Genomic DNA, 15981 nt, shown 5'->3' on the forward strand with positions numbered 1-15981 from the left:
CGAGGGGCAGTTTAAGGTCTGGATTGGAAGATATTTTGTTGTTTTCGCCTCATCTTAATTTAATTTAGTGTTTAATGACATTTTTTGTGTTCCACATTGTATTCTATGATATTCACATATGACCTACTGCTCAGGCCCCGTCCTGAAAGCCTTGTTCTGACATTGCTATAAAGGTATTATATTGAAAAGCTCATCCCATTCTCTTTTGTCTACAGTTACAAATAAAGTTTAGCCCAGAAGTGGTTCTTGGACAGTACCGAATACGCATTGTTGGTGTTGCGCAAACATCCAAAGTTTTTCAAGCACCTTTGTTTCACTCTAGCATTCAGCTTTTAGTGTAAAAATCCATCCCGGAAGCTGTGGAACTACTCCATCTAACTTTACGCTTTATGGCTCCCATCCTGTGCCGGGCGGTCACACAGCACCCCCCCCTCCTTCAGCTCAGCGGGACTTCGACACACAACAGATGCGCGGAGCCGGGATGATGTGCATATCGCTGCCTGTGGCGTCTCGTTGGTGTTTTGGTCGTTTCTTCGTTTTTATTTGATTCTCAGTTGGAAGATAAACTCAGCAACAAGCGCACGGACACCGCCGGAGTCGCAGCCTGAATGCGCGTGGAAGCTGCGGACAGATGAGAGTGGAAGGAAAGTGAAATTGTGAGCGAGTTCAGTTGGACGCAGCTCTTCGCTGCAGCTCTTTGTGCTGCAGCTTCTTCCTTCTGGGCAGAAAGGTAAGACTTTCCCGCAGGGATTAAGGCTGTTAAGTGTTTTTGTCTGCTCACGCGCACGCGGTGTGAAAACACAGAGTGGTTACTGCTTCGCCCTGATATTTGATATATTTTTGGATAAATGCAGAGGTTTAATTCTTTTATAATCTGCCTGTAGGGACTGATGAGCTGCTGATATTGATTCTGCAGCGCTCAACCGTAGATGCGCTCACCGGTGCGCACGCTCCTAAGTTTCCTTCTTGACTTTTGCGCTTTTACGCACCGCGTGCCTTCAGGCTTCCTCAAATGGCGCTTCAGTTCGACTTTTCTCACTGTGCTAACACGTTTGGGAGTTGTTTGCTGTGAGATCGCCAGTCTGTTGCCCACAGCGGCATCAGTCTGTGCTGGGTGTGTTTGCTTTGTCTCACGTGCCGCCTCGCTTTGTCCCCGCGCGTGAAAACAAAGCGCTTTCAGTGCTAAAGCTGACTTTCAGCATTTTCATCATTTTTTTCACCTTAAAACTTGCTGTGTGTCTTTAATATTTAGGCCTCACAGCCACGGTACTACCCCCTCTGAAGTAGTAATGAGGCTGGAGCCACGCCTCGTTGAGGCCTGGAGGCCCCTGGGAGCCCCACAAGCAGGGGAGTGAGCCCTCAACACCGCCTGAGGGTGGACTGCGAGAAACTATTATTCTAATCCAAAAAAATGTCACTAAGGGGCAAAAAAAAATCTCACCTGTTGACACAGAGACAGAAGTTTTTAAAATGTCGAATTGAGAGTGGATTGTGGTTTAAAAACTGGCAGCATCAACAAAGTCACACTCTAAAACATGAAGAGTTGTTCAGACTGGTGTGTTAAGACCAACAAAATGATCACTGCACGTGGCACCCTCACATCCCGAGCTGAACACGGACTTCAGTGTAAATCAATTAGTTTTGAATTGATCACGCAGCGGAGGCCTGTGAGCTGATCGAAGGGATTGACTGTCTCCCGACAGAGTGAGAGAAACTCAGCTGGTTGTGATTACGTCACCACAGGATCGCATTAAACATGCGAGAAAGTGATTTTGTGCACGAAATCACAACAGGTTTGTGTCTGCTGAGATGAATACTGTTGTCTCAGCTTTCTTCTGCTGTGGATAGTTATATTAACAGCTTCTTCCACCTGCTCCTCTCAGACATGCAAAGACTCTGCAGCCTGTAAACAAATGTTTTTCATTAGGATCATTAATCTGATGCACTCATAAATGGGTAAAAAGAATGTATGAGAGGGAGCTGTGGCTGCCTTCCTGGTATCACAAATTAAATCACTGCCAGCTGTTAGAAATGATGTTGCCTGTATTTCTGGTTTAACTTCCCTCTCCTGCTCCAGCTCCAGCAGGGATCTAAATATAATTTTTCAAGCTTCTTTGGGGATTATGAGATCTAAGGTCATTGAGCTTTCCATTTTTATCCAGAGAGCAAAGGGAGGACTCTGCTTGATGTGATGCGACGGGCACTGCAGAAATTAGTTGAACAGCTATGCAAACTGAAGTTTTTTAGGTACAGATCAGAGATTCTTTAGGCATTTTTAGTGCTGAATATTGAAAAAATATATATATACTCATATATAACTCATCCCTGTGTTATTTTTTTTAGCACATGTTGAGTAAATGTGATGATGCCGATGCTTAAGATACTGTTTGGTATAATTTAGAGGATCAGCTGTAATAGTGACGGTTATTTAAAATAAGCTGTTGATCATTTTTATTCATTCAGCCACTTTCAGTAATATACCAAACCAATACTTCATGATATCAAACAGATGTTGACATATCAGTCTGTACTGGATCACAAGGGGCCACAGGGCACCAGTTTGCCCCCCAGCATGGTGGAGGAAGGGTTCTTGTTGATGTTGCTATCATTCAGGATTAACTAGAACTGCTCGAAGATGGACTGAAAGTCAACTCTCAGACCTGCTTCGTACAGGAGCTTCATCACGTGCCTCCCAGTTCTCCACCAGATGGCTCGCCTGCAAAGTTTTCTGAGGTGACCGAGTTCTGACCTGTTCTCTTTCCTCATTTAATTTAAATACTGTTGGTTGCTCGTTGGCTCTCTGTTAGAGTTACAGTGAGGAAAGACAACACTCTTCTTTGAGGAGGCTGTTCAGCAAACGTTAATTCTAAAGAGATGAGAAAATGGTAAACTCCACTAAAATTTCCCAAAAATGTTAGAAAATTCAACATTTTTGTTATTTACTCTTTATTCTTACTCAAAACCGAACACGGACAAGTAGGAATTAAGGACTCCAGTAATTCTGCACATCAAGAACACTGTTTTCCAACTATAAAGAGAATAAATGTATTATTATAGACTCTTGCACCTGAAATGTTTACAGCCTTGAGCTGCTGCTAATGGGCCTCTGTAGAAATCCATGTGCGAATCACATGAAATCCCTTAGTGCAATGAGAAGTGTCTAATATAGACAGCGGACACTGGAGGTCACAGCACAAATAAGAGAGCACGAGGAGATTCATTATTGGGTTAAAAGTCTACTTGTTCTGCAGCCAGTTGGTAATGCACCCTGGAGAAAACAACTCGCTTCTTTCCAGTTGAAAACTAAAAGTGGAGAGCAGAAAGTGGTTCAAAATAGTTTCTAAATGAAGTCAGAATCACGGCCTGCTGAATGGGATTGTGTGTTTTTGTCTTCCGAGGTGTGGAGGAGCCGGGGTGCTGGGTTGATGTTCTGGTCACCATGACAACTATCCCCCTCTTGTCTTTTCTCACCCCTAGACTCCCATTCATGACCATTGTGGTAGCTAAGCTCTGTTGCCCTGGGAGACCACAGGGGACAGTTGGGGAATGCAGTGTCTGTGCAAGTGTGTATCACACATCTAATTGTGACAAACGCTGCAGATCACAGATCACAGTCTTTAAAAAAAAAAGGATATTGTATGTTGTTAATTTGGGCAAATCTAACACTGAGAATCTTTGAGAAGATTTTTCGAGCGGCTCTGATGTTCGGCCTCCTCTGCTACGTGTCCTGGACTCCGGAGACTTGAAGCTCAGAATAGAAGACGGCGAAGTTGCCCTTTTTTGGCTGAGAACACACTCTGGTCTGGGTCAGATCGCTCGCAGTTGCTCATAAAAACTCTCAAAGCCAAATAATGGGCTTAGCTGTGTCCTGTGCAGCAGACAACACGCATACTTTCACCCACTGCGGCGTGCCAACTTTTTAACAATGCTGTCTCTCTTCTGGTTGCTGTTGCTTGGTATTTGCCCCTTTTGAGACGATTTTACATGTCTCACATGACAAATTATCTTCTTCCTCTCCTCGTTCCCCATCGCCCTCTGCTTTCTCACATGGTCTTTCACTTTGTCTTCCACCCCCCATCCTTGGTTCTTTTCCCAGGCCTTCAAGATAGATTCCCTCAGAAGTAAAGTGGAATTGCTGCGCCTTCCTCTGGCTCTTACTTCCAAGTCCATCTGCAACCGCAAGAGCCAGTTGGGTTTGGTCTGGGAGAAGGGCGGCGGCTCGGGGACAGGAGTGGCACTGAAACTCCGCCCACCGCTGGCCTCTGACATGGATAACGAGTCGACATACTCGAGCTACTCCTACAAGTCGTCCCACTCGCGGAGTTCCCGCAAACACAGGTAGGAGATCATTGTTGCTTCTATCCTATTATTAATCCAGTCTTTAAAGTGCAGCATGACACATTTAAAGAGATCTGCTGGCAGGAAAAAAACATATTTATGTTTCAAATAATGTCCTGTGAAAATAACAATAAAAAATAGTTGACCTAGAATGAGCCATTTAGATCTTCAGATGGTTAAGCTGCAACTGGCACGTAGCATCATCGTGTTTCTGCATTAGCTCCAACAGGACATACCGAAAACTGTCTCCAGAGCGACTCTTTTAAAATCTTTTTTTAAACCGTGTAGTTACTCCTGAACTCTTTGAAATGGAAAATGAATTGAGGGTATTCAGGTTCTGCCACTAGATAGCACCAAATCCTACATTTTGCTGCTTTAAAATTTGCAACGTGTCCAAATACTATACATTTATAAGTTAAGTTAAGACTTTATTGTCATGTATATGCATGAAATACACAAAATTACATCTAACCCATCCAGGTTGGCACCTGTTGAACACACACATGCACAGCGTCACACACTCAGGGAGACAGATGCCATATACACTGGAGCGCTGAGCAGAGCCAATCACAGCTCCCAGGGAGCATGGGGGTACGGTGCCTAGCTCAAAGGTACCTCGGCTGTGCCAAGGAGGTGGACTGCCACCCCTCCAGCTGTCAGTTTCACCAATCTTTGAGCAGTGAGAGTGACCTTCTTGTTATTGGACGACCCAGGCTCACCGCTGAGCCACGGCCGGCCTGAGCTGAGCTGAATGTTTGTGGCATATCCAAAAGTTATCGTACCTGGGGGCATGTTTAATAAGTGTAAACAGGAGTAGATGATGCACTCATAATTAAAAAATCTCTCTTTCTCTACACTGCAAAGTTGATATTCGAGTACTTTAGCTGAAGTCAAGTCTCTGAAGTTTTATCTCTTTATGAAAATGAACAATTGAGAATGACTTGGGGTTAAAAAAAGTGCATTGAATACAATCTTGGACCAGGGATGCAAATGTTGAAGAAGAAAAGTGGATCAATGGCACGCCTCTAGCAAAACGGTAAAGAATAAAACTGTATAAAGATGGTTAAGATAACTAAAAAACTGCTACAGTTTAATTCCCGCTGACTTGTGGGTTGTAATAATACCTGTGATCATGAACTGGCCATCGCAGTAGAGGATTTTTCTTCTTTGAGTTACATTTTCAACCACTTCTTTAAGATCCCATCGTCTTGTACAGTAAACCCTTCAGAACATACAACATTTTCCAAACCTTTTGCTCTGCTGCTGTTCTGTGCAACAGTCTTGATCCAGAACTCATTTCTGTACATTTCTGCTCTCAAGCAGCCAGACGTGATATTTTACAGTGGTCTTAAGTAATAGTTCTCCAGGCTTTCTGAAGGTCTTTCAAAGTTTTTCTTTGAGCTTTGGCTGTTTTTTTCAGTGCTGTTCTTTTACCTGATCATTCTCAGATGAAAGTTACTTTACACTAAGCATAAAAAGACAGAAAAAAGTATGTGCTGAGGATGTTTACGCCGTGCTGTGATTAATCACATAGCAAGCGCGACATAATTGATTCAGTTGCTCACACGAACAGTAAATTATACAGTAACAATAGTATGTATGTATAGTATAAAATATGTAGATATTTTGGCTGTATGAAATACTTTTGCCTCAGGATTGATAACTCTGCCTGACTTCCAGAGAGAGAAGAGACAGGCATCGCTCAAAGAGTCGAGATGGCGCCATCCGTGGGGACAGATCTGTGATCATCCAGGCTCCGGGGGAGCCGCTGCTGGACGCAGAATCAACCATAGCAGACGACAGGGTCTGAGTTTGATTTACTCCTTCTCTTCATCTGTCTCATGCACGGCCTCAGCATTACTGACACCTGTCTGCTCATGTTTTTCTTCAGGATGACAACTGGGGTGAGACCACCACAGTGGTCACTGGCACCTCTGTGGACAGCATATCCAACGAGGACCTGACACGGATCTCTAAAGACTTGGAGGATTCTTCCCCTCTCGACTGCCGCCGTTACATCAGCCCTGTTCTGGGTGCCGTTTTGGGGCTCTTCTCCCTTGTCACCCCTCTGGCCTTCTTGGTTCTCCCACAGCTCCTTTGGCGGGACACTCTGGATCCTTGCGGAACACCGTGCGAGGGCCTCTACATTTCTCTGGCCTTCAAGCTGCTGATCCTCTTCATCTCCACATGGGCGCTGTTCCTCCGCCCGCCCCGAGCCTCTTTGCCGCGTTTCTTCGTCTTCCGCTGTCTGCTGCTGGCTCTGGTCTTTCTCTTCGTGGCATCTTATTGGCTCTTCTATGGGGTCCGGGTGCTAGAGCCCAAAGAGACGGACTACAGGGGGATTGTGGGATACGCAGCTTCTTTGGTGGACGCGCTGCTGTTCATTCAGTACCTGGCTCTGGTGCTGTTGGAGGTCAGACATTTGCAGCCTGCCTTCTGTCTAAAGGTTGTTAGGACCACGGATGGAGTCAGTCGCTTCTATAACGTGGGGCATCTCAGGTTAGTGTTTGTGAAACATCAGAAATGTCATTAATTTTGTTCTGCATTTGTGTTGTTGGCCGTGTTTGTTTATTTTTAGGATATCTTGAAAATGTATATGAAATACCAGTAAAACCCTCATTTTCACCTGCTAAAATTTCAGTTACTTTGAAAAACTCCTCCTGTCATTCCACGTACTATTTAATTTCATATCAAAATGACTCCACGCAAAGGTAAATGTTGCTTTTAGAATTCTCTTATGTGTAGTATGAAGATTAGGTTTTTACTGAGTTTGAATTAGAAATGTTATGCGCTTTTTTTTCAGAAGTTAACACAATATTCTGAGGTCTTTTAAAATGTCTGAAACAGCTACATCTTTAACCATGTCCTCACACCTCTGTTCATAGCACCTGGTTTTACTTCAGCCTATTTCGTGGAGGGCAAGTCCTCTTTGACAGCTGCAGTACAGGTTTGCACCACCGTGCAAATGTGAATTTGGAAACAAATAACCCAGTTTTTTAGGCAGTTTTGTCACACATCAGGCATTCGACTGACCCAGGCTGGTAAGATACTGCACCACAGATAAGCAGGCTGCAGTAACAGACTGCAGGCATGACCCCTGGGTTTCACTGTCTGTGTTCTACGTTTTTAGAGGCTAACATTAGGAAGTGATTCTGGGTAACAGGTAACCATCGTTTACAAGAAGGGTTAGGGTGGGACTGGGAAAAGAAAATCAAAGAAAACCTCGGGAAGTCGGTTAAGGTTTATCAACCCTTACCTGCCAGTGAGAAAGTTAACTTACCCAGTAAATACAGGGCCGTATTAGCTAGTTTCTTTCTTAAGTTGAGCAAAATGTAACTAACTGCTGAAGAGAAACTGCTTTTAACAGCAAAGCTCAAAGCAGTAAGGGAGTCCGAGTAAAATCTGAGGTACAGCAAATGCAGCGTTTAAGGTAGGTTGGGATAAAGATGAGGACACTGGCTAATTCTACTCTGAGCAGGTAGTGTGATTTAACAATACCCTGCAAGTCTCACTAAATTAGAAAATTGTAGGTAACCCCAAACAAAGGGACGCAGTAGTAAATGTAAATGTAATTTATTTCTACAGCCCTTTACAACAATCCATTTCGGTACCAAAGTGCTTTACATCAGATAATAAATACAGAAAAGAATAAGTACAAAACAATAAAATAACAGTAAACGCAATAAAATAAAATACAGCAAAATTGAATAAGATAATATAAAACCATACTACTGGGTATTAAAAGCCATCTGAAATAAATATGTTTTTATGTAGTGTCATGTCAGAGTTTGCATGCTCTCAAGGCTGAGGCACACTCCGTCTTTTCTAATGTAATGAAAATAATACCACTTGAGTTAATTTACAAACCAAACCAAAGACACTCGTTGAAAAACCTGAAAGATGTGCGAAGAGAAAGTCGAGCAGTTTGGTTTCACCATGGGTTGGTTGTGAAGAAACTGTAGACAAAACCACTGGAAGCAGTTCAACACTGCAGCTGCAACCACATGTCGGTAGCAGGGGAACACGTAACCCTGCTCTGTGTCTTACTTTTCTACAAATACAAAGTGACAGTATTCACATATAGTCAACATTAAAGTTGCATAAATGTGCACAGGAACTCTTTGGCTGTCAGGTCTGATAATGCATAGCAGATCATTTGTGGCTTATTATCATTTCTTACAGTCTTGCAGTGCAGCAGGGTTTTTGTTCTCATTGGTGTCACTCAGATCGACTGGCAGTTCCTGTTTCTGGTGGTTCCCTGCTTCCATCCTGTGGTCATGAACCTGTCTGGTTGTCAGGGGATGCGGATAACAAGTCAGTGCTTTGAAATATAGCTAACTGAACCTTTCCTCCTCTTTCTGGTGCCATGCAGTATCCAGCGGGCAGCAGTGTGGGTTTTGGACCAGTACTACAGCGACTTTACGGTCTACAACCCTGCACTACTAAACCTGCCCAAGTCCATCCTCACCAAGAAGCTTTCTGCCTTCAAAGTCTACAACCTGGAGGAAGGTACATCGATATTTTCTTCTCTACATCGAAACAGTTTTCATTAGTTAAAAAAGCACATAAATGGTCAACTGGCAACTTAGATAATCATAATACTGAATCTGTGATATGCACAGTGTAGCAAGACAGCCTCTTTTATCACGTTAGTTATAAAGAATAGCCACCGATGCTCTGGTCAGATACTGATATTAAGGTTAAGGATGCATTGGAAGCAATGGCCTCCATTAATGTACACAGCAGTAGAACCAAACAAATTATTGTTAGTCCAGGCAAAACCAGAGGAAATCAAGCTTCTCCGAACCAGACTAACACACCCAGATAAAGTGTTTGTAGGGCTTGATTTACCCCTCGATGTTCCCCTCTGGAGTCAACAAGACTTAAATGGGTCCTTGTGTACATTCTCCAAGTTCCTTCTTTTTGTTTTTAAAAAAAAAAAAGTAAAGCATATAACCAAATAAAGCTGCTCTTTTCCACATATTTTTCTGTTTCTTTTGTCAGATTTTGTTAAAAACTTCAGAAACTGACTGATGATCATCCCATTAAGGCAAAACGCGCTCACTTAAAGCAAATAGTCAACAGCTTGATTCTGCTCCCATACGTTTATACAAAGGACTGTGGCCCAGTTAACCCTTAGGAGCCTGCATCACACATTTTAGGGATTTTTCAGCAATTAAATCACGTACAGAAATGCTTTTTACATCAGTTTACATAGTTTCTGCAAAGGCAGCATGCACCGCTTTCTCTGACATTTATACAACAAGCTGCTAAGGGTTAAAAGACCCTTTAACTGGGACCATAGCTCACCTCAACTGTTCACATCTGTTGGATGGATCATCTTAAACTTCTGTGTTTTATCCACAGAGAACAGCACCAACAACTCCACGGGGCAGTCGAGAGCCATGATTGCAGCCGCCGCTCGGAGGAGAGACAACTCTCACAATGAGTACTACTACGAGGAGGCAGAGGTGGAGCGGAGGGTTCGCAAACGAAAGGCCAGGTGGGCTGTTACGGTGCTCAAATGATGCTTTCTGATTATGGTGCTAGGGTTTCTGTTACTGTTTCTACAACAGATTTTGAACAGAGCTCAACATTTCATTCAGAACCAGAAAAGTTGGTTTAAAAAAGGTTTTAACCGCTTAATTGGGACCACATCAGCGGGCATATCGCACTTAGTAGGCTGGAGGAGCTCTAGAAACTAGAAATGGTTTGCTCGGTGGCACAAAGGTTGTTTTTGCTTCTTCTATCCATGTCCTGTCCAGCATCATGGCAGACTAGTAGTCTGAATATGTGTTGTGCCAAACTCATTTTCTTTATAAATACAAAGCTGCCCGTGATGCCCAAGTACTGCTTGCTTATTTATTTTTGTTAAAATGCTTTATATATAATAATGCCGAACCCGACAGATGGACGAGGGAAGAAGGAGAGCAAAGAAAAAAGGGAAACAAGTTGGTGGAAATTTTAGTAATTCATTCATTTAGTAATGAGTTCTTTTCTTCTGAGAAGACGAGAGGCTTTTATAATAATATCTTGCAAGAGAGAACAACACAGTACAAAATACAGAGTTGCTCTGGCCACTGAGGCAAAAAAAACAGTTATATTGCCCAGTTGTCACATCATCTCTCTTTGGTTAGAGTTGATTGTTTTTTATCTAGTCTACCTTCCCTCCCCAAACCACAGTTGAAGTTACCCAGACCCAGTCGTAAATATCAGCCTCAGCCCATTATAACAAGCCCACCATTGTAAAGAGGAATTTAAGAAAAACAGGACCTTGCAGCTCGGTCATTTGCAGGTTATACACAGTAACACTCAATGCAATGCATATAAGAATTAATTTCCATTACACAAGACGGAGATACAAAGAAATGATCCGAGAAGACGATGAGAAAAACAAGACAAAACCAGACAACTAGCTGCTACATCTGTGGAAGGACTAAACAGAGATCTTACGACTTCTGTGGGTGAAGAATCGTTAGGAGCACCTGCAGGAAGACAAATGGAGAAAAAAAACACAAACAGCAACAAAACCAGCAAGTACATGCAACATAACTGTGGAGCCCGATGGTTTGAAACCACAGGACAACACAGCAACTATCTGATAAGCATGTGTCGGAGTGAATGTGCGCAAGAACATGCAAAGTATCTGGGATATTTCTTACAAGAAATGTGTGGAGAGGGCCGCCACAGACTCCCCGGGGATCTTGGCTCCCAGGGTGCTTTGCCTACGGCACTGGCCCGGTCTTCTCGGGTGTGGAGCGTTGCCTCTGCTGGGGTGTTGGGTGGCGCTCGGACCCGCTCGACTCATGCCTGGGCGGCCGGGGCTGGTGGGCCGTCGTCCCCTGTTTCTGGCCATGGGGGCCTTCCTCTGCTGTCTTCTGGGTGGATGTGTGGTCGTTCTGTGCTCCGTGCCTGGGCCTTTGCACAAAGTCTGAGAGAAAGGCAATTTTGGTTCCTATGGTACTGTGGGCTCACTGAAGTGAACCCGCCAGTAGTCAGAGTCATTAAAAATTAATTTAAGTAAAACCTGGGCTTCACTATCAGCTCATTCCTTATGTTTGGTTTGCGTAACATCATTAAATAAATGTTTTATTGACGTCTACGAGTTCTGTTTTAATAATGGTGGGTACAGGTGTTGGCAACCAATCAATCAATCAACCAATGTTTTGGACCGGTCACATCACCGGTTCCACCTGCATGAGGTAGGAGGTAAAAACATAAAGAGCTCACAAAAGGAGTTCCAAGAGGAACCCACAATTCCTGCAGGGCAGACAGAAGAAAATTGGTTCTTTCTGTTGTTATAAGAAGCAAAAGTTGAAGGTTGGGGTCATGATTGATTCACATTCAATTAAAGCAACTCTTTTAAGCTACAACATTAATGCTCTCCTTTTTGTATAAAACACATCTGAATCATTCATGCTTTTCCGTGTCTCCACAGATTGGTGGTGGCTGTTGAAGAAGCCTTCACCCACATCAAGCGTCATCAGGACGAAGAGACGGTTGCTGCGTCACCCAAACACCCGCGGGAGGTGATGGACCCCCGGGAGGCTGCTCAGGCCATCTTTGCACCCATGGCACGGGCCATGCAGAAGTACCTCAGAGCCACCCGGCAGCAGTCCTACCACACCATGGAGAACATCATCAACCATCTGCAGTTCTGCATTACACACAACATGACCCCCAAGGTTAGGACGGCTTCGTAACTGGAACTGTTTCTTTCAATCATTTATTATTTTAGTTTGTTTTCTTTCCCGTGAAGACGCATTACCGCAAAAAGGCATCGGTTGGTTTTAAAACCTGCAGTTTAGATGTCATCTGAGAGTAAACTGCCCCCCACATAAAGATAAAAAAAGATGAGTTATAGCTGCAAACTGTTTAAACCGCGTCAGATTCACTGTCACTGTTGACACGTTTTCTGCTGTCTTTAAAGGCTTTTCTGGAGCGTTACCTCACCCCAGGCCCCACCCTCCAGTATCTGGACCACAACAGGGGGCGCCAGTGGACACTAATAAGCGAGGAGCCTGTGACAGCGTCCCTGCGCCAGGGGCAGCTCTTCAGCTTGAAACGACTCGACTTCGCCCTGGTTGTCACAGTAACACCCCTCCCCTTCCTGCGTCTGAGCGAGGAGTTTATTGACCCCAAAAGCCACAAGTTTGTAATGAAGCTTCAGTCAGAGACATCTGTGTAGGGGGGGGGGGGGGGGGGAGGCAAATCAAAGATACTAAACTTTCAAGGTATCTTTTTTATACCAGTTAGCATTACATCGTTATTTGAGGTGGTTATTATCAGTAGATGAATGTGACATCCAACAGCAAAGCTTACAGGGATAAAATATAAGCTCAAACAGGAAAAGAGAGGGCCAAGGCAACAGAAAAGCTGCTCCCCGTCCTTGTTCCTCTTTGGTTCTTGTGAACAGAAGACGAAAAAAAGAGAAGAGACTTTTTTTCTGTAAGTTTTGAGTGTTCACAGCTGATAACGTATTGTGGGCTTCCTCTTCCCTTTACAGATGGGGATACTGTTTTTTAGTAGTGTTTTTGTACAAATTCAAGTGTTTTGATGGGGAAAAAGAAAGTTATTTTGATTTAAAATGTCCAACTCAGTCAATACACTGTTTTTCCTTTTTTTGTAATTGATGCATCAATTATATTTTCTATACAATTTAAGATAATATACTTGTATTTAGGAAGTCTAGCTGTCCTGCTTTATGTGCTATACTGCTTTAGAGGCTTCTCTTTTGACAGCCTCTTTCTCTGAACTGATCTTAGTTCCTCATTCCTTTAAATCTTTCGCTGTAGATTTGGCCTTTACAAGCAGAACCAAGTCAAAAACTTTCTGGCCTTTTCTAACCTTTTAAGACCTGTTTCACTGTCCGATCAAATGGAGGCAAAACTGCTTTTGACGTGCTTCCTGGATGAACAACTGGACCAAAAAGCAGGACATCACGTGTTAAAGGATTGTTTGAGGGTAAAGACAGGGTTTTAGAGTCCGAATTAGGTTAGGACCGGCGCACCACCAAGGTCATTTTAGAAGATTTTAAGCCAGATTTAGATCTAAGCCATCCGAGTTTAATCAGTGGTAAATGCACCTCCGACCAAATATCCAGCATGTTTGATTAGACGTTAGCATTAGCATGTTAAACGATGGCGAGAGCGCCCTCACCTCTGAATGATTCCTGTGTGCAGTATCGGGACAGACTAGAGGAAGAAGCCATTGAGAGAACCTGCCAGCTCTGAATCACCAGGATCTGCTAATATCACACTGTAATGTCAACGACTAGAGAGAGGCTTAGCTCCATAACAGCTGGAACTGCCTGATAAAGATGTGATGAGTTGGTCTTTCCAAGTTTATCCAGCCTCTCAATATCTCTGCTTAGCTTCAAATTAAGATGATGCTGACTTCACTGCACCTTGAAAGTGGGGTGTTGGGCGTTTTTGCTGTTGTTAACATCCAATCTCATCAGAAAGTAAATAGTTCTTAAATGAACTAGTGATGGTACCAGTACTTTGTTTCATGTTTTGAATCCTGACAGCTGCCTTCATCCATCCATTTGCCATATCCGCTTCTTTTCTTTCATGAATGATAGGGTCAATGAACCGAACATGCATGTTTTTAGCCGCATAGAACCCACACATGTGCAGGCAGAACAAAAGCAAACTCCACACAGGACCGGCTCAGTCTGGATTCAAAGCAAGAACCCTCTCTGTGAGGTGATGGCGCTAACCACCGCACCACCTTTCAGGCCCTGCCAACTTCACTTTTAGATTTTTTGCATGAATGATGGGGCCCCGAGTTGATTTGTGACGGAGGAATGAGTTCTCATGGTGTCATTAAACAGCAAGCGGCTGACGTTCTGCGGCGCATGTTTCAACAACTTGGGCCCTGCAAGTACTCATGAATTGCTACAAGATTATGGAAGAGAAGGATATGCTATTCTGTCTCTGTTATTTTGACCAAAACATGTCACATTGAGATCTCAGGAACGTGTCAGGTCATTAAAAAAGGCCATAATGTGCCTCCAGCCACAGATTACTCCTGTAGTGCAAATGCACAGCGACTTAAAAACCTTCCATCAGCAAGAGATGATACAACAGAAAATCTGAACTTCTGATAATAGCTGTGGAGTGCATTATGTCACTGTCAGGGCCTCACAGATATAGAAAAATGTATTTATGGTTGAGCACTGCTGGATCAGCGACTTAAAGTCAGGAAACTTCCCAACACCCAAAGGGCACAACTTTTCTCCACATTTATTGTCTCGATTGAATTCGATCTATTGCAGATGAGCCAAAATATCACTTATAGCAGATCCATCTCACATCAACAACAATCCTAAATGATGCAATACTGTGAACTGAAAACTAATCACAAACATGGAAACATGCTTAGCACTAAATTGCTATCAATTCTTACGTCAGAACCAGAAATACTGTCTATTAAACGGCCCTTTTATACAGAACATGATGAAGTAACCCATTATTTTTAATCTCTTGTGCCACGGTCCAAGTTTAAACTTCCTGAACTTATGTTTCCAACCAGGCACAGAAGGCAAGATGAAGGAAAAGCCGATACTGTGTAAAATTTAGCAGTAATCCTCCTCCTCCCCCCCATTTCCACTATCCGAGAACAAAGTATATTACTGCAAATTGGCCCATTCGAGGCCTCCTTCGTCACTAACCGGGCTTGTGCTGGTCATTTTTTGTGAAAATATAAATGTTTGACAGCCCTGGGGAAAGCTTCTCACAACACCCAAGCCTGATGTTTCCTTCATTGAGGAAACCAGCCCTAAAGGCTGTGTCCTTTCCATGTTCCTAACATCATCGTGACACAGTTTAACTGGAAGACATGAGACTAGTGGCTGAATAAGTGTGCGGAGGCGGAGACTGTGTGGGCGCTGTGATGTGTGTCACTTGTGATGTGTCTCCGTGACAACCACAGTGGAAAAACACTACGACTTCTCTTTAATCTGTGATAGTTTTGTAATGTTCCGATATTTGCCAAGATGAAGAATTTCCTCAAAGTGTATCCACCAAGCAATTACTTTTGATATATTTGCCGGTGCTAAACTAACAGGTTAATGTATTAATTGTTTGTGTCAGACTGTCTCGACTAATGAGGAAGCTGCTGTATATATTTTGGGTCAACTGCGAATCATGTGATAGATGTGCACACTAGTGTGTTTTTAACACTTCAGATTGTTGTGGGCCTCCCACGCATGTACATTTGAGTGCAGTTTTGTAAGACCGTATTTCTAAAACTAAGCTAATGTGTTTCAGGAGGAAGATGACTTCTGTTACACAGTCTGTTGGAGCTTAGTTGAAGCAAAATGTTCTTAATAAATGATCTCATTTCGTTATGGATGTGTGCGTTCTTCTTTTGCTGCAAAAAGACAGGAAGTGAAAGCATGTGATGTGCAGAGGTGTCAAAAGTCATATGTCTGCCGTACAAACTAAAAGAAATATGACATATCAGATAGGAAAGACACTGGTTGTGTTATCAGGGTGTTTTCCATTTGTGGAGCTGAAAAAGTACAATGATCAAGTTCATTTCTAAGAAATTACACCTCTTTGACTGGATCCTTTTCATTTAAAGGGGAAATGCACATTTCCAGCCTCTCATAGTCATTTGACCCATATATTTTTGTGA

The 15981-nt window shown here is 43.2% G+C and overlaps 1 protein-coding gene across 1 annotated transcript; it reads left to right on the top strand.

Annotated features, from left to right (window-relative positions):
* Positions 1-474: 474 nt before the first annotated feature.
* Positions 475-15638, top strand: LOC140281522 (vang-like protein 2). The gene is made up of 8 exons (XM_072375960.1): positions 475-730; positions 4097-4338; positions 6019-6142; positions 6230-6837; positions 8711-8847; positions 9706-9841; positions 11777-12023; positions 12269-15638. Exons 2-8 carry the CDS (start codon positions 4268-4270, stop codon positions 12524-12526), a joined length of 1581 nt encoding a protein of 526 aa, XP_072232061.1. The 5' UTR covers positions 475-730; positions 4097-4267; the 3' UTR covers positions 12527-15638.
* Positions 15639-15981: the final 343 nt, after the last annotated feature.

The sequence above is a fragment of the Leuresthes tenuis genome, unplaced genomic scaffold (assembly GCF_036924035.1).
Source record: "Leuresthes tenuis unplaced genomic scaffold, fLeuTen1.0.hap1 SCAF_22, whole genome shotgun sequence".
Taxonomy (NCBI): Eukaryota; Metazoa; Chordata; class Actinopteri; order Atheriniformes; family Atherinopsidae; genus Leuresthes; species Leuresthes tenuis.

Bases quoted from the DNA above. Each gene is read 5' to 3' on its own strand.
- LOC140281522 (XM_072375960.1), top strand. From the start codon at position 4,268: ATGGATAACGAGTCGACATACTCGAGCTACTCCTACAAGTCGTCCCAC. The intron at 6,143-6,229 runs GTCTGAGTTTGA...GTTTTTCTTCAG, and splicing joins CAACCATAGCAGACGACAGG to GATGACAACTGGGGTGAGAC. The intron at 8,848-9,705 runs GTACATCGATAT...TTTTATCCACAG, and splicing joins AGTCTACAACCTGGAGGAAG to AGAACAGCACCAACAACTCC.